The sequence below is a fragment of the Prunus mume genome, linkage group LG2 (genome assembly GCF_029339155.1).
Source record: "Prunus mume cultivar Tortuosa linkage group LG2, ASM2933915v1, whole genome shotgun sequence".
NCBI lineage: Eukaryota > Viridiplantae > Streptophyta > Magnoliopsida > Rosales > Rosaceae > Prunus > Prunus mume.
Genome location: NC_142699.1, coordinates 17,380,327 through 17,402,444, shown reverse-complemented (window position 1 = coordinate 17,402,444; position 22,118 = coordinate 17,380,327). Strand labels below are relative to the sequence as shown.

General features: G+C 37.4%; 1 protein-coding gene and 1 long non-coding RNA gene across 4 annotated transcripts; both read left to right on the top strand.

The window, feature by feature from the left end:
• Window positions 1-5,017: 5,017 nt before the first annotated feature.
• LOC148919752 (uncharacterized) lies at window positions 5,018-11,809 on the top strand. 3 transcript variants are annotated; one of them, XR_016124698.1, is made up of 4 exons: window positions 5,018-5,152; window positions 5,263-7,539; window positions 8,006-9,625; window positions 9,742-11,809. It is a non-coding gene; the product is annotated as an uncharacterized LOC148919752 (long non-coding RNA). The 3 variants fall into 3 exon arrangements; XR_016124697.1 differs by having other exon boundaries at window positions 5,263-9,625; window positions 9,742-11,143; window positions 11,259-11,809; XR_016124696.1 differs by having other exon boundaries at window positions 5,263-9,625.
• Window positions 11,810-13,374: 1,565 nt separating this feature from the next.
• LOC148919751 (uncharacterized) lies at window positions 13,375-13,872 on the top strand. The gene has a single exon (XM_089044424.1). It carries the CDS (start codon window positions 13,375-13,377, stop codon window positions 13,870-13,872), a length of 498 nt encoding a protein of 165 aa, XP_088900550.1.
• The last annotated feature ends 8,246 nt before the right edge of the window (window positions 13,873-22,118 follow it).

The following is a 22,118-nucleotide window of genomic DNA, read 5'->3' as shown; positions in this document are numbered from 1 at the left end:
AACTATCAGCAAAGAAATTGCATGTATAAAACTATCAGAATAAATTAATAATTTCTCCCAATTTAGAGGTCAAGTATAAAGTTATATATGAAAAAAGACAATGCGACAAATAATATTATTGGCCTAAAAGTCAGAGTGTAATGATTTTGGTGAATATTAAACTAGTACTAAACCCAACCCACCATCTCGGGTTCCATTATGGGAATGAACGGTCCAAAATCAATGGACCCGTTTACTTAAAGCTACGATGACGGTAGTCTACCACCATTGTCTCATCCATCCTTGTTTTATTTTTTTGGTCAAGAAAAAGAAAATCCATCCTTCTTTTAACAAAAAATATTATTAAGCTAGGGAAGAAAACAGAATTTGGTTGTCATCAATTAAAATATATATAATCAAGAAAACAAAGCTAACGATTCATGGAGCCGTTGGATTTTACGTTTTTTATTTTTAGGAACTAATCGTTGTAGTTTTCATATAGCGATGATGAAAAGGTTCGTACTGAGGGTTCCGATTTGAAATACTAAAACCGGTGATGAGAAAGAGACGTGAGGAAAAATCTGTTAGACATGTAGACCCAACAAACACGAAGCCAACATATATGGTAGTTGGTTGGTGGGGGCTGTGTTCCATGTGGGGCTGGTACAGTTTCATTTGCAAGTTTCTCCACACCAAACAAAACAAAGGCACTGTGTCTTACGAAATAATGAAACCCAACTTCAAAATCAGAATAATATGAAAAATTATAATCTGATGCACAAACCAAAGCTCTCTGCAGTGGAAGTCCCCACCCACTTCTATATATGTAAAATAAGTTAAGTTCATTGAATTGTCGATATATGCGTGCGTCAGCTATCAACTTTTTGCCACTCCTCCTCTCCCCATCCCCTACCAAAAACAAAGAGCCTAGCTAGCTATCAACAGAGTTCAGGTGGTGGGGTGTTTTGGATTTTCTTCTTTTGAGAGGGGGTGCTGTTCAAATTGCTATACAAATGAATGAAATGGGTTGCCAGAGTACAAGGTGACATATCTCAACTATCACAAGTAAATCGTAGATGACTTGAGTTAGAAATGCATATCATATGCAACACTAGTTTCTAATTGGGAGTGAGACCAAATTCTCTCTTCCTCCAACTTGATTGATGCTTCAACATTTCAAGCAAATAGTGGATGTATGGCAGGGTTTACACCGGAACCCTGGAAACTTTTTAGTGCTTCTTAAAAATAGGTCCATTTTCACTTAAGATATAATGAATGGAGGACACCAATTGTCTATTGGTGATTGCAGTCTACAAATCCAGTCATGTGTCAAAAGTAAGTATATTTTATGTCCACATATGCCATTAAAGTCAAAGTTCAATACAGCCATTAGTGCAAGAGGTTTTTGGGTTTCAATTTAATGTTGAATACTACAAATTTGGAGTACTCGTCAATTACAGCCCAGCTGTTATAGCCTATATATAGGTAAGGCTGTGAGGCGTATACCTACCTACCTACCTATAATAGTATAGGTGAAGTTTGGGTGAAAATACCTGAAGCATATATAAGTTCCAAAAGTTCAAATATATATATATATATTTATATAATACCTGAAGCATAAGAAGTGTGCTTCCCTCCGGATGCAAATAAGTGCTGGAATCATATATATATATAATATATAATAAGTGCTGGGTCCAAGCCTAAACCCTTATTACTATATTAAGTAAGTAATATATATAGGCCCCGTTAAGAGAGAATAATAATTAAGTGTAGGCTCCATATAGGAAGTTAGGAAGTTAGGAACTGTACTTAGGGGATTGGGTAATTGGTTAATTATGTTCGCACCCTCTGAGTCTTACGGGATCCGGATCCCCACATTATTTAACTTTGCTTACCCTCTTGATTTAGCAGACCTCACCCACCCAGCAGCCAAGCATTCTCGTTATTATTTGTTGAGATGTTAGGTGAAATGCTCGTGTAACTCATATATTCTAAACAATAACTCATCTATTTTATAATCTTCAATTAAAATCCAAATTTAAAATAAGCTACCATTTATCCTATTATTTTTAACTATTTTACAATTAATGCCATCCAACTATATGGCATTAAAACCTAAAATTTTACCATCTTAATTAGTAATGAATGTAAATTATTAGCAATGTCAACAAATTAAATAATTTATCCTAATCATGAAAGTTGTAATGTAATTACATATACAAGCAATAGCAACCATTACTGTTTTACTCTTTGAAACGGGCGCTGTAAAATTAAAATTGGAAGCTTTAATCCGTTCATTTCCATCCACAAAACCGTTAAGGTCTCATTTGGTTCAACAGAAATCAATTGTTTTCCCATGTTTGGTAAGTCCAAGGACATGAGAAATCATTGTATGGCCCATGAAAAAGTAAGGGGGGAAATGAAGTCATTCTCCCAACTTGAAATTTGTTTTCCCTCATCATGGAAAAATTTGGAAAAATGAGCCAATATTAAATAAATATTTTTCATGACCATTTTGTTCCCATTAACAATTTAGAATTACAATATATCATTAAATGCATTCTTTTTTTATTTGATTTAATATGGGTATAATTGAAAATTTATACAAACTTGGTTTTCATTCATACTAAAAAAAAACATAGGGAATGAAATAAAGTGATATCTCTCGGTTACTTTCCCAGCATTACCAAACGTAGGAAAGGAATCTTCTATTTCCCATTCATTGGGAAATGATATGGGAAATTATTTTTCCTCAAATTTTTTCAGTGAACCAAAAGGGACCTAAATGTGCTAATGAGGCATGGGCATTTTAGTAATTTTAGATATTAAAAACTTTAAAATCCAGATTAGTTTAAAAAAAAGAAAAGATTTTATTGATTTAAATTCTTCAGGAAGTACAATAGTAATTAAGCCTTTATATTATATATACCAGCAACTTTTGCCCGCATGCAATCCATGTGTTAATGTCCTCTGCATAGTCTAAAATATCGAGGATATTATCGTTTTTTCGAGTCACGGATATTTCAAACGTATCCATACATATATCGTATAAATATCGATGTCGATAATTTTGCTCACACTTCAGCAATATTTTATCAAAATATTGCTATAATATCGAAAATATCGATGTAATAAAAAAAAAAGGAAAAAAAAACACAAAGGGGATTCAAACCCTAACATTTCACTCCTCCAATGCCTTAACCACCATGTTACTTATGTTTTTGTGATAATATGCTAAAATATGTACATTATATTGTTTTGTTTTCCTGCAAGAATTAGATTTTCACATGAGAATGTGAGTCATTGACCTTTCCTTTTGAGATAGAATTGAGCAGCTCATGGAAAGAATTCGAAACCCAATCTTCAAATGATTTTCCTTATAGACAACGTCAACCAATCTTAGATTCATACAGGTGGCATGTTAACAATTACATGCAAAACTATTTTGAGGATTTATCATTTAATGACTACTCTTCATAATACACTTACTCTACCCATAAAATAATGAAGATAGTGAAAATTTTGAATCTCATAAGAACTCTATGTGGTACTAAGTCACTCATGTATCTTACCATGCAATGTATAAAGTGTAAAATATTATAGTAAATCATTATATATAAATGATTATGGCGTGTTTAATCTTTTTTCCTTAATTATTATATATTTTCTACACTCACAGTGTTTGTCATCTCGATATATAATCAACTTAAATTAGTTAAATCCATCATGCAATGCATTTCCTTCCAATTTTTTGTGATAAACTAATAGATAATTGACTAAATAAACAGCCTCCAAAGTTTCAATAAAAATTTCCAAGTTTTTTTACAATTTTCATGGTTTTTATTCAATTTTTTTCGATATCGATAATATCCCGATATTTCCATCGAAATTTCCGTGTTTTTGGACTTACCGATATTTCCGATATCATCGATATTTTAGACCTTGGTCCTCTGAACTTTTATTCGTTGTCTATTTTATTGTTTAAAGGAGGTGAGTAGTTGCGTTTGAACAAATGAGTTGCTCTGGTTAAGCAAGGAATTAATCAGTTTTTTGTTTTGTTTTTGGAAGAAATAAAACTGTTGATTTTTGTGGGGAAAATTCTGTAAAAGATGAGTTAGATAAGTTTATGTGAGGACTTCAGAAAATCATCGTCCCCACACCGTACACTCAGGGTAGACCCTTCACTGAGCAGAGCACAAGTGACATTAATTAGTCAGGTACTTACGAAAATGATGGTTGGCAAGTGTTGGTGATCAGGAGGACTGACAGAATGTGGCAACGTGTAGATATAGATAGCTCAAATTGGAAACCCAAAAAAGAAAAAAAAGGGAAAAAGAAAGAAATGGATGGGTAGATAAGAAATGCGACGAAATCATGTGGGGAGGTTGAGGTTGGACACGAACACCCCTCCATTTTCATTTCATTTCTATCAACCATTTCACAATCACACGAGCGCAGCTAACCTCCCTCCTCATCACACTACTTATTTTTTATTTTTCTTCTTTTTGGTATCAATCTCTCTCTCTCTCTCTCTCCCCCCCCTTCAACTTCAACTTTAACAGTACTTTCAACAGTACTCGTCTCTCTTCCAATATTTTCCATATCTACTTACTTGACTCTACTCTCCCATCTGTTTGCTTCTCTTACCCTATAAGGACGGCAATGACTAGCGACTTCTTCTGACCAATCTGAACAATTTGACCAAAAGGGTAAATTGATAAATTGGTATGCGGAAAACAAGGAAAAATAACCCCTCAAATCAAAACAATATGAGCTAGTTGTTAAGGAGGAGGAGGATGGGCATGGGATGCACACAATTCCCATCCCTAATTTCTCATGTGTAATGTGTTACCCGTGAGTCAAAGTCAAACCTCCTCTCACGTGTCAAACCTAGCTGACGCACACATGTTCCCACTTTCACACGCTTCACTTCAACCCCTCCCTCTAACTCAGATATTTTCTTTTTCATTTTTATTTTTTATATATATATTCCCCCTCATCTCTATAAATTCAGCCTTTTCCAAGCTTATGACAAAACCAGCGCCCCCATGAAAATGAACTCTCACGCGCTCTCTCTCTCTCTCTCTCTCTCTCTCTCTCTCTCTGTGCCCAGAAAGGGATTGCTTTGCTGCTCTTCTTCTTTAAATTTTTATCTTTACACATACATATCCAGGTATTCCACTTCTTCCCAACTTTGTCAGATCCTTTTATGTTTTACTTGCTTTATTAATTTACTTCTTCTGAACTCTCTCTGACTGTTATATATCCTTTGTTCCTTTCCAGATGGATTAACATATACAAGGTGCATGCAGTACTTCATGCCATCTAGAAATCTCAACATATGCTAACTGCTGCTATATAAATATGTATATGGTGGGTGAGTAGAATCCATGCTATCCTTGTCATGCGAGCAGCCCTTTCTTGGGTTATCCTTTGTTTCGTTGTCTGTTCGACCTTGTTCCTATTACACACACACACACACACACACACACACACACACACATACATATACCTAGGACTAGCAGAATCATCATCACGATTCACGGTCACCCATATGATCATATACAAACCCTAACTGTAAAATTAATTAATTCAACCTCCTTTACAAAACAGGGACTAACAACCAGTTTCTTTTCTTTATCGATCAGTAGCCAGATTTGTTTTATGTATCGATCGATCAGCTTATTATTAAAGAATTAATTTGGTTCTGCTTTCTCCCATGCATACATTTATCCGATCGCTCCCTCCCTCCCGATATCTGTGAATTATACCTGGAATGATGTGCTAGCTCCACAATTACTCCATGAAATCTGTGCTACAACAAACTATATATAGGTAATCATTTTGATATTAAATGCATGAATTAATATGCATGTCAATCTGTATTTTATGTGTTGCCTGTTTGGTAGGTGCGCAGTTTTGCACGTGACTTTCAGGTGCACTTGAAACGGCTAGAAATTAATTAGATTGATGTAAGATGTGGGAAACTTATAGTCGTAATATACATTTACCCTATAATCAACCATCATATGGATTAATTCCTGCTTGAGTTGGAATAGATTGGTTCCCTAATCTCAAATTCTCACCAAATACAACACTAACACACGTCTTAAGTTAATTAATTAACATTAGCAGGAATCAATCCACTTTCTGAATTCCATTATTTCCTTATTAGAGGAGAAATATTATAGCATCTAGATGGATGATAATATTAGGCTAATCTTTTCCCAGATTTCTCGGAGTATATATGTACACTACTCAAGAAGTGTGGTTGGACCTGGAGCCTGGTGCTAGTAGGTACGTACTAGTAGAGACTATAGAGAGTATAAAGGTTTACAAGCTGTGTGTCATCTACTTTCTTCCCGATTCCTTGAAGCTTTTGTAAATTTAAGGATTGCTAAGCTAATTACTTTAGATACGGACAATAAGCTTTTCTCCCGATTTCTTCCTAAATTATATTCCACAAAAACTTTTGCAATCCATGATAATAAGTAGTGCTAGATTCACAAAATTTTGTTTGTATAAAGATATCATAATATTTTATACAGAAATTCTCATATGCGGACATCCGGATGTTATTATCGTGTAAACGCCATATATTTTCTACTACCCTCTCCATGTTTTTCTCTATGTTTACAATGTCATATGCACGATAATAATATGCGGACATCCAAATGAGAGAATAACTAATATTTTATATATTCAAATTTGGGTCCGTTGTGGATTTCATCAATTTGGTGACCCTAGTGTTATTTGTTGGTGATCCTAGCATTATTCGTGGGGAGAACAATTCTGAAAAAAAAGATCGTATATTTGACCGATCGAAGGGCAGGCTGTTGCTCATGATGTGCTTACGTAGGCATCTCCTTTCTGTTGTTTATTTGATAAAGTTTCCTTGTCCTCGCAAGGTAGCTGTAGGACATGGATTTATATATACTCAACTCAATATAACATTATACATGGGCAGCTTGGTGGATTATTATAAGATTAGAGTGCGCATAAAATTATATGATTATAACATTTGTAGCTTAATTCAAGTGGTTTTTGTTCTCATCTACGTACAATGTTAATGCAGTCTCTTTCTATATGTATAATTAGACCCTACATGTCTCCTATGATTTTAACACCTTTTTTTTTGGGACGAATACTAGTCTCCTATAATAATGTACGTTTTAAAGAGCACTTAGAAACTGTAACGTGGGTCTCAGTAGGCAGTGCTCTCTCACATGTTGAGTGAGAGTCTGAGAGAAGTGAATGAGTGGAGGTAGGAAAACCACATAATACGTAATTTTTTTAGAATTCATTTGAAGGATATATGGACGGATCGAGGTCGATCTGGCAATGAATGTGAGGTGTATGCTTAAGGGACTGCTCGCTTGACAAGTCTTTGCATGGAATTTGACACCCCAACCCAACCTCAACCCCAACCCCAACCCCAACCCCCCAGCTGATCTGATCGAGCTCTCGCAGCCCATGTGTTTGCATGATCCACACTCCAACAACACCCAATATTGTCTTCATCCAACAAAGTTCCAAACCAAGAAGCTTCCTACTTTCCTGGTCTGATCTCTCTCTCTCTCTCTCTCTCTCTCAAGTTGATGTACGTTCTTTATTGTTTTGTTAATTAACTACTGAATTATGTAATATAGCATTGCTCACATGTGTCATATTTGAGCTTTCTCTCATGTTAAATATTTCCAATTAATATTAGTTGCTTTGGACAAAGATATCGTTAAGAATTGCTATTTTGGTGCAAATCTATAGATGTCATGTTAGTAAGTTTCACTTTAACACTTGAGCGAGTGTGAATATCATTTCTCTTCATGAATGATATATAGACTAAAATGTTCCAATAATGCAATTGAAATTAGTACAAAACATTATTAGGATAAATTTAATTATAAATATGCATCGGAAAAAGTAAAGAATTCAATCATTAAAGTTAAGGAGATTGATATGTTTTTGTCCCTTGTCTTAATTTTTGTGTTTTTAATTAGGTCAATAGTAATTCATCTCTTTCTTATAGCTAGCGACCTACTATTGCATAATGAATTGTTGATTTGTTTGCAATTACCAAAGCAAAGCTCCTGTCATGAATTACAAGCAATCAGGTCAGCTTGGAAGAGCTTGGAACCCACTCATGATCAAACCACAAAAATCTCCAGATGCCTACTGTTCATCGATAGCTACAGTATCCTGGTGCTGCCGCTATCAGACCCTCTGTTGCGCGCGCTGTGATGACAACGCATGTGCTAATAAATTTCTGTTATAATCTTTTGGTTTGATTTCTAGCTCTCTCTCTCTCTCTCTCTCTCTCTCTCTCTCTCTCTAGACTATATACACAAGTAATTAAATTTCTGAATTTCATAGGTAATTAATTATATATAGAGTATGGAGTAAAGGAAAATATTCATTCTCAGTTTGATGATTATTTGTAGAGTGAGATGTGCGCAATTAATTAAGGCTGGCACATGTGACATGTATAAGAGCATCTCTAAGGAAGATGTCAAATATCAAATATCAAATTTAAATTTGATGGCTGATGTGACAATTTGACATATTACACAGCTCTACACTCCACCCGATATGTCAAATTAAATTATTATTTTATTACATTTTAGTTTTGATTCATTTTTAATTAAAAAGAAAAGAAAAGAAAAAATAATAAAATATTCATTTGACATTTTGCTTTTGGGATGTAAAAAATAACATCTCAACCTCTAACCTTCATTATACATCAGCTTTGACATATCGGTTGGAGTAATGTGTGATGTCATTTTTAGCTATTAAATGTCTATGTGGCACGTTTGACATATCGATTGAAGATGCTCTAAGGTGATATGCCGCAAATGTCTATATCCCCACATAAGGGGAAGTGGCTGTACATAAATGAACCACGTCGTTGCTTGGGCCTTTGACTCCATGCCACTAATAAATGTAATTAGCTACCAGCATTTCCAAACAAAGAACTGGTCGCAGCTGCTTTTCCCGACATAAATATATCACCTGCATATTTTTTTCAATATTCAGCATGAACAAAGGAAGATTTTCATGAAAATTGAGCCAATCATCATCGAGGCTTTACAATTATTGCTTTTCAGGAAAAGGTAGTGCAAGTGCAGTATAACACAACACAAATTAGCAGGATAAATTCATCCAAAAGAGAAGGAAAACACATCGATCAAAGAAACAGATGAATTAACCACAAGTCATCGAGTGAGGCGTAAAGTAGGTGCATCAATCTGGCCCACCACCACGTTATAGATTTACCAGAATGTCGGACTACATATGTATCTGCTTCTAAATCTAAATGAGCTAATTACAATTTACACCGTCCGTCCATCAATATCTATCTATTATGAATTCAGATGCCTACACAAACAATTAATTAATACCAATTAGTCAATGATAGTCACGTGTAAGGATCTAACAGATATGAGGATCCGTATACAAGTCGCACGCTTCACCCATTAAACAATTGGGCTAGGCTAGCTATACTTGAAAAAGAAAGAAAGGTTCCTTCTTCTTATCTCCATAAGATGAAGCTCAAACTCACCCTCTATATATGTATATATATAGGGCATACAACACAGCTTCTTCTTGTCTAAACACCAGCTTCTTCTTCTTCTTCTTCTTCCTCCTTAACGTACGTATGTTTCTCCAATTAAGTAGCTGTGGTTCTTATATATTTATAGTTCGATTCATTACTTAATCTGAATCTTATTCTCTCTCTCTCTCTCTCTCTCTCTCTCTCCTTTTCAGGTGGGATGAAAGAAAGAAAGATAGCACAAGCATGATCAATGATTGAAAGGAATATATCGATATATTTTGATACGGGTGAGTGGATTCCATGCTATGCTTGTCAAGTGAGTAGTCTCTTTTGCAAATTAATCTTTGTTTCGTTGTCTGTTCGACCTGAAACCTACGGTAAAGGATAGACTCCCGACAACCCTAATTAGATTTTATCAAGCATACTTTTTTCAATTAATTAACACGATTGATCATCTCAAAAACTAAACCAGACATCTTGGAATATGACCTAGAAGTTGATCGACCGAAATCACTAGAAAAGCTAAAAGTTACTATATGTAGTGCATATACAAAAGGCGTGTATGTAGTAGGACTTATGCTGGATCTTCTGGAAAGATTCAATATTGTCCTTGATTTTTTATTTTCTAGCTTTTGGGGACACAAAAGATGCCGTCAAATGATATGCATGTTAAAGTCTTTTGTTGCATCGATATGTCTCGTCAATATCTCAAATTTTGCTCCATATGATCGCAATTAAGGAGTCTACCGGAACATAGTGTAGCGGGTGTGTATATAATATAGTTGTTACAAGCCTAGAAAATTTTATAGACTTTGGATTTGTATATGAGGTATACGTCTTTTATTTCAGATTCGAGTATAACAGGTTTAGGGTTGATCAAATTGGGAAGGGGCTTGGGGTTTTCTTTTTTGGATCCTCTTTTAGGGATAGAAAATTACAATAATTAATAGGCTACCTATAAACCTCTTTTGTGGTATAAATATGACATAAACTAATCACTGGAATTTTATGTTAGTGAATTTTGTGGCCTTCAAAGACTAGACAGATTAGGACCAGTTTAGTAATTGTCGATGAAGCAGAGTGCCGAAATATTACTCCATGAGAATGAATTATTTTACACAGCCAATTAATCAAGGGAATGGAAGTATCAAAGGTTGTTTTTGTTGTTTATATGCTTCAATATCAAATTCAAATATCTGAAATTATTCTAGTAAATTTGTGTCACGTGATTGGATGATCGCATCGGAATGTGATTTAATTTACCAAGATTAATTAAGTTGCTTCCAGTATATACCACCAAAATATTTACTTTGTTATTGTTAGCTAAAGGAGTACATTACATTACAAAATTAGTCTAGGTATAGGCTATAGGACTAGGAGAGCTAGCTACCCTAATGTTGATAGGTCGGAGGGACAACGAACCAGAGGTATAAGCAAAGAGACTTTTCATTTGGCAAGGGTTTGCATGGAATTCAACATCTTGAGCTATCTACGTATCCTCCTGTCCTGTGGCTATATATACCAAGTTTAATCATGAGGAACAGGATCAACTTTTCATCAAAAAACGTGATCATGTCCAGGTACATTTTAAGGACACAAATCTTCGATCTGCAGGTATGTCAGTATATATATATATATATATATATATATATATATATATATAATCTCATCACTCTTTTTTCTTCACCAAAAATATATTGACAATCACGCAATGTAAATTGTGGTCCAGCAAGTTTGTGCTTCAAAGTCAATGTGATCGCATCAAATTCTCCAGTGAAATGCGGTTGGTAGTAGAAAGCTATATTAATCTGCTTTTAGTTATTATGATTTTGTTTCTTCCCTCCTTCCTCCTTGTATATGTACTCATTTTCTATATGTGAATATTACGACCCATATAATACATGCATTATGCATAGCTGAAGTATTGTTGTAATTAACATGATCTCCTCGACACAGCTCGTATTGGTTGTGGGCTTATCTGCCTTTTCCAATTTCAAGTCATTGTCAGTAACATGTGGCATTATCTCACACCTTCCAGCTGGGTCGGAGGTCAAACAATCTCATTGCGCATGCCGCATGCAGATTTGTTTCTGGCTCGGTAGGTATGGCTTTTCCTCTTCACCAAAGACCTTTGAAAGTTACTTCGTCGCGGGCATGCATACAGTCTACAGACTCTGAAAGCCCGTGGCCATGAATGAGATTTCTTGTTTAATCAGGTAAAATGATAAAGTAAAACAATCAGCTAAGGTTAATTCATTAGTGAAAATTTGATTTTCTTTCTCTTGAAAGAATATAAATGAAGGGTTAGTGAACAACCAGCAAATCCAACACCTGGAGAATAAAAGGCACCTCATCCCTTAACCATGAGGTTGGGAGTTCGATCCCCGCCCATGGGTGGAGCAAGCCAGCACTTCCTTTGGGAGAGCTAGGGAACTGCTGTCGGCGGTGGACACCCTTGGGTCTAACCAAAAAAAAAAAGAGAATCCCTTGTTGTGCTTAATGTACGTAATTTATGTGGGTAGCGGCAAAAGCAGAGGAGGAGGCCATGGTTTACTTTGTTTTCAGAAAGAAGTACGTGACTTATGTTATATGCATAGTTTGGTGAAATTATATATATATATAAAATAAAATAAATAATTAAAGATACTACTTGTCTTCTTACCTATAAGAAAATACTTCTCCTTTATGCAAATCTCAATTTGACACATATGCAAAAATAATTCATTAAAAACACAAAATGAAAAACATCTACACACACCACACTACTATTAGGAGAAATGATAAGGAGAAAAGTATTTGCCGAAGAGAGTGTAAGAAGAGAGGTTTTTCAAATTTTAAATTCGTCATTCTTTGTATTACGAACTGGATATATACAAGTAAAGATGGCTAGCCACAAGATTACAAACTAAACCACAAAACCAGATTTCTGATTTCCAGCATTTTATATTTCCCTAAAACCAGGATTTGTGTTTCTAGGTGGTAGACAAGCTTTTTCAGGATTTGTGGACAGCTATGGACAGCTATCTAACACTCCCCCTCAAGACATTAACTGACATTTTAAAACAAGGAACTTTCAAAATCTAAAAACACTCCATACTTGGCAGGATTAAAAAAAAAAAAAAGAGGACAAATTTCACGACTAATGTCTCCATTTCGAAATCTCTCTCTTGAATGAGAGTTTCTCTCTCTAGCATGAGAGCTCCCTCACCTCTGTGTGAGACTGTTTCGAAACAAATCCACAAGATCTTTGATGTTTCAGCTGGATTTGAACACCAATAAATCCACAACACCTTACATCTCCCATCAAACATTAAACACCATCTCTCACCCAACCACCAGCTCCTTTTGCTTCAATTCTTGAAATCCAAAACGTGGGCGCACTAATGAATTCTAATAGCTTTGAATGCTATGGCAACAATCTTACCCAATCCTGAACAAAACTTTAATACGATGTACCCCTCAAGTTAATCCACACGCCTTGTTCTCTTGGAGCCCAACAAAGCCAAATCTTGCATCCTTGCAGCCAACAAACAAACAAAAACCACCTGAAACTCAAATCCAGAAGTTACCCATTCTTTCGACCCTCATATACCTTGCGCCTACCTTGTGGGGAGCTTTTCTTCTCATCTCTGTCTTTGAATTCATTATGACTAACCAAAGAGCTGATGAGTTGGTAATCAAACTAGAGGAATCCCTGGGAATCTCTACTCTAGAAAGCGGTCCCAAGCTGATTGGTGTTATCATAGCTGACAAGATGTGGAGCTATCAAAAACATCCTCACAAAGGCCTGGGAAACTTATGGTGAAGCAAAAATCACCTACATGAAAGACAATCTCTTCACAATCATGGTTCAAGAGGAAAGCATGGCAAACAATGTTACCAATGATGGACCATGGTCCGTTATGGGCTGCTGTTTCACAGTGCAAAGATGGCAAGACAACTTGGCTATTGAGAAGATGCCACTCCACCTTGTATCCTACTGGATTCAAGCCCATGGGATCCCAATGAACCTCATGACAACTGGAAATGCCACGGAGATTGGGGAAAAGCTGGGTACTGTCGTGGAAGTTGAGGACCCTTGGCGGAAGGGCCCTAGGGGCTTCCTCCGCATTCGTGTTCAGATTGACTCCAGATTACCCCTTCCCCTTGGCTTCTGGCTGCCTAGACGTGAAAGCCCAGATACTTGGGTGGAGTTCAAGATAGAGAGGCTTTCGGATTTCTGCTTTTCTTGTGGAAGATTGGGTCACAACCAAAACGGGTGTAAAACGCCGCATGATCAGAGTACTCTTCAAAGCTCAGCTAGCTATGGCGACTGGCTCAGGACGAGAGCTATACGGGATTAACGGCCTCCGCAGAATCTGAATATCCCAAGGGGTGTTCGACAGCGTGCTGGCGAGATTGAAATTATTAACAGTGGATCCTAGGTGGCGCGTGCTATTCAGGCAAATATGGTTGAGACTACAAGCAGCGTTGTGGCTGACAATCCTAGGCATGCTTACCAAGATGCAACTAGGACAGGTGGGGAACTGGGAACTGAGTCTTCAAATTCTTTAATGCCAGCTGAACATAGGTCTTCTCTTCTTGCATGTGATGGGCAAGGTACTAACCATGGTCTAAAATATTGAAGATATCGGAAATATCGGCAATTTAAAAATATGAAAATTTCGATAGAAATATTGGGATATTATCTATATCGATACAAATTGAATAAAAATTACGAAAATTATAAGAAAAACTTGGAAATTTTTATTGAAACTTTGGACAATGTTTATTTAGTCAATTATCTATTAGTTTATAAAAAAAAAAAAAAAAGGAAATGCATTACATGATGGATTTAACTGATTAAAGTTGATTATACAGTGAGCTGGCAAACACTATGAATATAGAAAATATGTAGTAATTAATGAAAAAAATATTAAATACACACCATAATAATTTATATATAATGATTTACTACAATATTTTACACTTTATACATTGCATTGTAAGATACATGAGTCATTTAGTACCACATAAAGTTCCTATGAGGGTCAAATTTTTCATTATCTTCATTATCTCTATATGTAGAGTAAGTGTATTGTGAAGAGTATTCATCAAATGATAAATCCCCAAAATAGTTTTGCATGTAATTGTTAACATGTCACCCACATAAATATAAATATTTTAGCATAATATCACTAAAATATAAGTGATATATAATGGTTAAGGTGTTAGAGGAGTAAAATGGGAGGTGTTCAAATCCCCTTTATGTTTTTTTTTCCTTTTTTTTTTTCTTTACATCGATATTTTCGATATTTTAGCGATATTACACTGATATTTTGACAAAATATTGCTGAAGTGTGAGCGAAATTATCGACATCGATATTTTTCGATATTATCATCGATATTGTCGATATTTATACGATATGTATATGGATATGTTTCGAAATATCCGTAATTTGAAAAAATCGAAATATCCTCGATACTATCGATATTTCAGACTATGGTAGTAACTCCAACACTGACAAAGGCAAAAAGCTAGCTCATAATCAAGTGCAAAGTTCTGAGCTTCAGCTTTATGACTGGGGCGTTGCTGATAGAGGGGACATTTCTTCCTCCTTTGCTCATAGAGGTGTGACCCTTGTGGATGAAATTGGGCCCCCCTTTGAAGAAAGGCTAAAATGGGCCCGCTCTCAACTAAGTTTTGGCCAACATTGTGTTACTAAATGGACTCTTCCTGGGCCTAGTAATCTTGGCAAAAAATGTTATGATTTGGGGCCTTATGACACACACCTTAATATTGAGCCCATTTTCAGAAACCCTTTTGTTATGAAAATTTGTGAATTTCATTAATAATCGAAAAGATACACCTAGTTAGGGGGACGTAATAAGTTTTACACTCAAATACATCTATACATAAATAAAACCTAAAATATTAAGTTTTAAATTAAAACTATAATTAAAGATATATAGAAAATGAGAGAATTAGAAATTACTACTTGTTATAGAAAGGAGAGGACAAAGTAAGTTGCCCACTGCCCAGCCGGTATAATAGAAAGATGCAGAAAATAAATAGGGATAAAAGGATGCTGTTGTTGTCCTCCGCGGGTCTGTAGAATAAAAGAGAGAAAAGGGAGAAAAGTTGGTGTACCAAAGGAAAAGAGATAAAAGTTGGGACCACTTTGAAGTTGGATGGGCGTGTGTGTATGTTGGGTAAGCTTTTAAGCTTTTAAACTTGGGCTGCCCATATAACATGTATAGGTTTTTAAATAATAAAAAAAATCTTTGGATGGGCGGGCACCCACCCTGCCCTTCACACAGATCCGCCACTGGCAGCAGGTTGATGGGGCTTTTGAACGTTTGGGCTTCAAACGTGAGGCCAACCCAGTTTGGACGGGGTCTCCAAAGGCGGATAAGAGTTCAAAGTTTGCAAATGAAGTAGGGGTGGGCAATATTAGGCCTCGCAGATCTTTTAAAAGCCACAAAACTTCACGAAAACAAAAGGTTGGAAGCTCAAATTTCAGGGTTCTGAATCTCTAAGGAAGGGCTCACTGATGTGCAAATTGGATTGGACACTGATATGCTTAGAGGACACACAACATTGACTCTAGGATATGAAGCAAATAACAATAGCGGTGGTGGTGGCCATTGCCATAAGGAGCAGTGGTGGATCAGGATGGGAAAGCCAAGTGGAACTTACATACTAAATTTAACTGTACAGTGAATTTCATTAATAAGAAGGAAAAAAATACATCTAGTCATGGGGTCATAATGAGTTTTACCCTCAAATACATTTATACATAAATAAAAACTTAACAACAAAAACAAAAATCACAAGTAATTTCAACAAAATCACAAAATTTTAAATCAATCCCTACATAAATCCTAGAATACTCAATTTTAAATTAAAACTATAATTAAAGATATAGAAAAATTAGATAATTAGAAAATACTTTTTGTTGTAGAAAGTAGAGGAAAATATACTGCCAAGTTGTCCACTTGCCCACCAAGATAACAAGAAGATGCAACATAAAGGGTAAAGAATATGTTGTTGCCGTCAGATTGCCATAGAATAGATGAGATAAACAAGCTGATATGATGTAGCCAAAAGAAGAGAGAAAGATATGAGACCACTTCCTCTTGGATGGGCAACATGTGTATTGGGTTAGCTTTTATTTTTAAATTTTGGGCTGCCCTTATAACATATGTAGGTTTTAAAATTTAAAAAAATTGGGATGCGCAGCACTCATCCTGCCCTGTGCATAGATCCGCGAGGGAGCCATGAGTTTTCTCTCGTGGAATTGTCGAGTCTAGTGAACGACCGACCCAAATTTCACTTTGAAATCCGAATCTGTTTAAAGCGACATGGTATTGTGGGTCGTAAAAGACCAAAATACCATGAAAAAGAACATAAACCCTAAGCTCCTAACTCATGGTTGCGCTTTGATAATGTAGGTTGCCTCGTACCCTTCTTGAGGATCAAGCCACACGTAGTTCTTTCTTTTGTTCTGATCTATAATCTAAGCAGTTTCTGTAAACCTGATTTCTAGGGTTGGCATTCCTGGAGTATCTGGGACTCCATTCCGTCAAACACTATACGATCCTGGCCAAGTCTAGATTACCATATCCGAAAATGGTTATGATCCAACGGTTCGAAACTATTGAACCCGGAAATCACACAATATGCGAGATCCGTTCGGGGTCCAAAGCGTTAACCAAATTGAGATCCGTGAATTCCTACGCTCTCATGACAACCCAAGGATCATTCTAGAACTAAAAGTGGTCTATACCAATCTGTCCACGCGCCGCCAAGCCGCCAGCTCGTGGGTGGCTTGATCAATTCCTGGCATTATGAAAAACTCCAAACCACTAGCCCAAACTCCTATCTTAGGTTAAATACCCCATTTGGAACAACTTTTGTTCTTGGACATACCCCAAAAACTGGCGAAAGTGGCTGAAATAGTGACCCGAAAATCTGCTGAAAACTAACTTAAACAATCGAATGATCTACGCTTGAAATCTCTGAAATCCTACCCAACCAGCAGCTAGAGCATGAAAAATAGCTAGAAAACCATACCTCACTCGTCCGATTTGGTAGCCGGACGACGAAGAACGAAAGGTTGGAAGTCAAGTACCGCCTATTTCGTGGCGGATTCCTGCTACTATGGCGGCGGATCGAGGCGGTGAAGGGCTGGGGCTGGAAGAGGGAAGTTTGGTGGTTAGTTTGGCATTGGTCTTGCCTAAATCAGAGGTCGAAGCTGAGAGAAAACAGCTCCCAAAGTCGGTTGGTCGTGCCCCCGAATCCAGAAATTTCTGGGTTTATATAAATCGAAGTTTGAAATATTTACGATTATGCCACTGAACTTCTTTTAATCGTAACTCCTTCGTTACAACTCCGATTTGAGTCCACTACGTGTCTACGGACTCATCTCGCTACACAACGGTATAATTGAAATCCCAAAATTCCTTGTCGGTCAAAAAGTCAACTTTTATACTATTAAAATATTCTAGGGGTATAGTGATCTTTTATTGGAATAAATTAATAATTAAATATTAATTAAGGACCGGGTTGTTACCTCTAGGGTCAGACTTGACAATTCGATCTCTGAAATGGATCATTAAAAAACATCGGCCCTCTATTGTGTTTCTAATTGAGACCAAGCAAAAGCACAATAGGTTGACTAAGCTTGGTAAGGATTTGGGTTTCACTTCTGATTTTACGTTGACCCCAGGTGCTGCTGGTGGACTTTGCCTCTGGTGGGATGACTCTATGCATGTCGATGTTTTGCTCTTCTCAAAGAACTTGATTGATATTAAGGTGGTTATGATGAGGTCTGGTACTTCTTTTCATGCTTCATGGATTTATGGCACCCCTTACCGTGAAGATAAAGATACATGTTGGACGTGGCTTACCACCTCCATCTCATCCAATAATTTGCCATGGTTGCGCATTGGAGATTTTAATGAGATTCTTTGGGCCTTTGAGAAACAGGGTGGTCGTCCATTATGTCTGACCCAACGTCGTCACCTCTCTGACTTTATGAACACCAATGAGCTTCTTGACTTGGGCTTTCAAGGTCAGGCCTATACTTGGTGTGGCAAAAGAACTAATGGTGTTTTGATTCATGAACGGCTTGATCGTGGGTTAATAAATATCCAATGGCAAGAGAGGTGGCCATGTACTTTCCTTACGCACTTACCTATGCTCGGCTCTGATCACTGTCCCTTCTGTTGACTTTGGATTCATTAAGCCTACCACTCGTAGACCTTTCAAATTTGAAGCATTTTGGGCCCGTGATCCTGACTGCAAAGGTGTGGTGGGGAGCTGGATTGGGAGTCACATTTTGAATTGTAACTCCTCTTCAACTTGGGGACAAATTTGAGAAGATGTAGCAGATACCTTAAAGCACTGGAGTAGGATCAAATTTCCGAATAGCAAGAAGCAATCGAGGTGCTTCTAGTTGAGCTCGATATGCTACAATGCAACTGAGAGGCAAATTGTGTTCGAATTGATCAAATTAGCTTTGAGTTACGCACCTTATGGAAGCGTGATGAGCTATTTTGGAAGCAACGCTAAAAAATCAAATGGCTGAAGGAGGGTGACTCTAACACTACCTTTTCCACAACTGTACTGCCCAACATAGGTGGCGAAACAAAATAACTAAAATCCTCAACGCTGATGGAAACTATGAATCTGATGAGACGCATGTTCGCAGCACTATTGACTCTTATTTCAAAAGTTTTTTCAAATTTGATGGGCCTAGATCGTGGGATGACATTCTTGCCTTTGTTTCACCTATTATCTCTGCTGAGATGAACGATGCTCTTTGTTATCCGTCACAGAGGAGAAAGTTAAAGATCTGCTTTCCAAATGGGTGCTTTGCAGCCCCTAGTCCTGATGGCTTCTGGGTGTATTTGTAGGGGTTTTTGTTCCCTGACGAATGGGCCTGGGTTGTGAGAAGGCAACGAGCAAAAATCCCCAAATGCTTGAGTTCGAAAAACAAGCTCCCAAGAGAGTTTTTAGAAAATCTAATGAGATTTTAAAAGAACACTCTCAGGATCACTTCACTAACACCCAAATAAGCATGAGGATTTCATTAATGGCTTAGCTTGAGGAGCATGTGGCATGGGAGCTAAGCTTCCACAAGTTTAGCAATTTGAGAGAGAGAAGACAGCGTGGGTTTCTTACGGAGGAAATATCAGTGCGAGTCATATCCTAAGAAGAAGAAAGATGGACAGAAGAGAGGTTTGGGTGGCTTGAGAAAATTCCAGATTTGCTTGACAAAGCTTGGTCAAGGTCTGGATCGTTGAGTTGTGGATGATTTTTCTGGGTAGCCAAAGTCTCCTTTTATAGGCGTTAGGAGCTCCAATTTCGTCCTGGTTTCTTCTTCCTTTTCCTTGGCAGCTCCTACCTAGCTCTATTTTGATGAATTTCCCCACCCAAGGAGCATGGGTAAGGAACCCTTTATGGTTCCAACGGTTTGACGCAGTGGGCTTTCCCATAGAGGAAAGCGCCACCTGCTTTCTTATGTTTTCTCCAAGGCATAGCTTACAGAGGAAAATGGGAGAGATGGAGCCTTTTGTCCGATGGACACTTCCCTCACCCCCATGGATTTCCTCTGGTCTTGCCATGGCTCCCTTATGACCATTGTTTGGAATTCAAACGGGAATAGGACTTGACGCCAGATTTTTGTAAGTTCTTTGGGTTTGGGCTTGTACATATGGTATTGGGTCCTCGGCTTTGCTGCTTCTAACGTTTAGAGCTTTCGTCAAGCTGCTGGAAAGGCTTTCCTTTAATTCTATTGATGTGGGCTGGGCTAAATATTTTGGTGGGTTCTTTGGTGTCTTCCTAGAGCATGGGTCAATTTTTCTCCTCTCTCATGCTAACCCATATGCTTGGGTTCTAGGAAGGCTTGAGTTCCAAAGCCCCCTGCGGCTTTGAAACCTCGTTCCTTGAACCCTCAATGGGCCCCAATGCTTGTCACCTTCCATACCACAACCTTCTCGAGTAAGCCCGGTTGATTTCGTGGCTTAGGCCCACTTAAGCTCGTGACGTGCTTGGTATTAGAATGCACATAATTTCTATGCTCGTGCTTGGGATTTTATTATGCCATGATAGGCTAGAGTCGAGCCAAGTAGCACCGAATGAGCATGTGAGCGTGATTTAGTAATATCGGTATGTCCTTGGCTTCTTCTGCACGTGCTTGTTTGGCATGATTCGTGGCTTGTAGCTTGTGTTGGCGGCTCTTATAAATTTCCTTTTACCCCGATTGAGCTTATTTTGCATCCAATTATCCATATTGGGCTAAGGATTAATTTGGGCTTAGCCCCTTGGATTTTTGGGCCTCAACAGTATTCTATCATAATTTCTGGGGAATTATTGGAAAAGATGTATGTGGTATGGTGAAAAGTTTTTTTGCTGGCATGATAACTTTACACTATAAACAAAACTGAAATTGCTTTGATCCCCAAAGTTGCAAATCCCTAACGGGTTTCTCAGATTCAGGCTATCTCTGTGTGTAACTACTCTTACAAGATAATATCCAAGATTCTTGCAAATCGTCTCCAACCCCTGCTGGGCAACTTCATCTCTTCTCAGCAATGTGCTTTTATTATAGGTAGGCAAATTCAAGATAATATTTTTATGGCTTATGAAGCTTTTTATTCCCTTAAAATTCGGAGGAAGACAAAAATCTTTGAGATGGGCCTCAAGCTCGACATGAATAAGGCTTTTGACCGGATTGAATGGGACTTTGTTGCTTGCCGTTCTTGAGAAAGGCTTTGCTGGTGACTGGATTAGTTTAGTGATGCATTGCATAACCTCTGTGGAGTTTGCTGTAATTGTCAACGGCTCTCTTGGTATCAACTTCAAACCTACTAGAGGTATCAGACTGGGTGACCCCCTCTCTCTGTACATTTTCATTATCATCAGTGATGTGCTTTCATCTATGATCAACTGTGCTGTTGATTGTCATCTTCTTCATGGTATCAAATTTCATAATGATGGACCTACCTTGTCTCACTTGTTTTTTGTTGATGACTTTCTCCTTTTTCTCAAGGCCACTGAACAAAATTTTCGGGTTCTTGACCGAATTTTGAATCTTGTCGTGCTATACAGGCAGCTTGTTAACTTTGAGAAATCTAATCTCCTTTTCAGTCCTAATACCCCCAATGACTTATAGAAGCAACTTTGTGGTATTTTGAGAATGAGTGATACCAATGACCCTGGCAACGCTCCCAACCATGTGGGGCAAATCCAAGAAAGATGCTCTTAGTTTTGTTAAGGACCGATTATTAAGCAAAGTTCAAGGATGGAAGCAAGGTCTTCTTTCACAGGCTGGAAGGGAAACTCTCATCAAATCTGTTGCTCTTGCTATTCCCACTTATCCCATGTCTATTTTTCTATTTCCCATGGGTTTCTGTAGTGAGCTTGATGATGTTTTGGCCAATTTCTAATGGGGTCATTCTGGGGACAAAAACAAGATCCATTGGATTAACTGGCGGGCTTTGGGGTTACCAAAATTGGAAGGAGGCATGGGTTTCGGAACCTGCATGAATTCAACCTTGCTTTGTTGGTTAAGTAGTGTTGGGAGACTCTTAATTGAGCCGG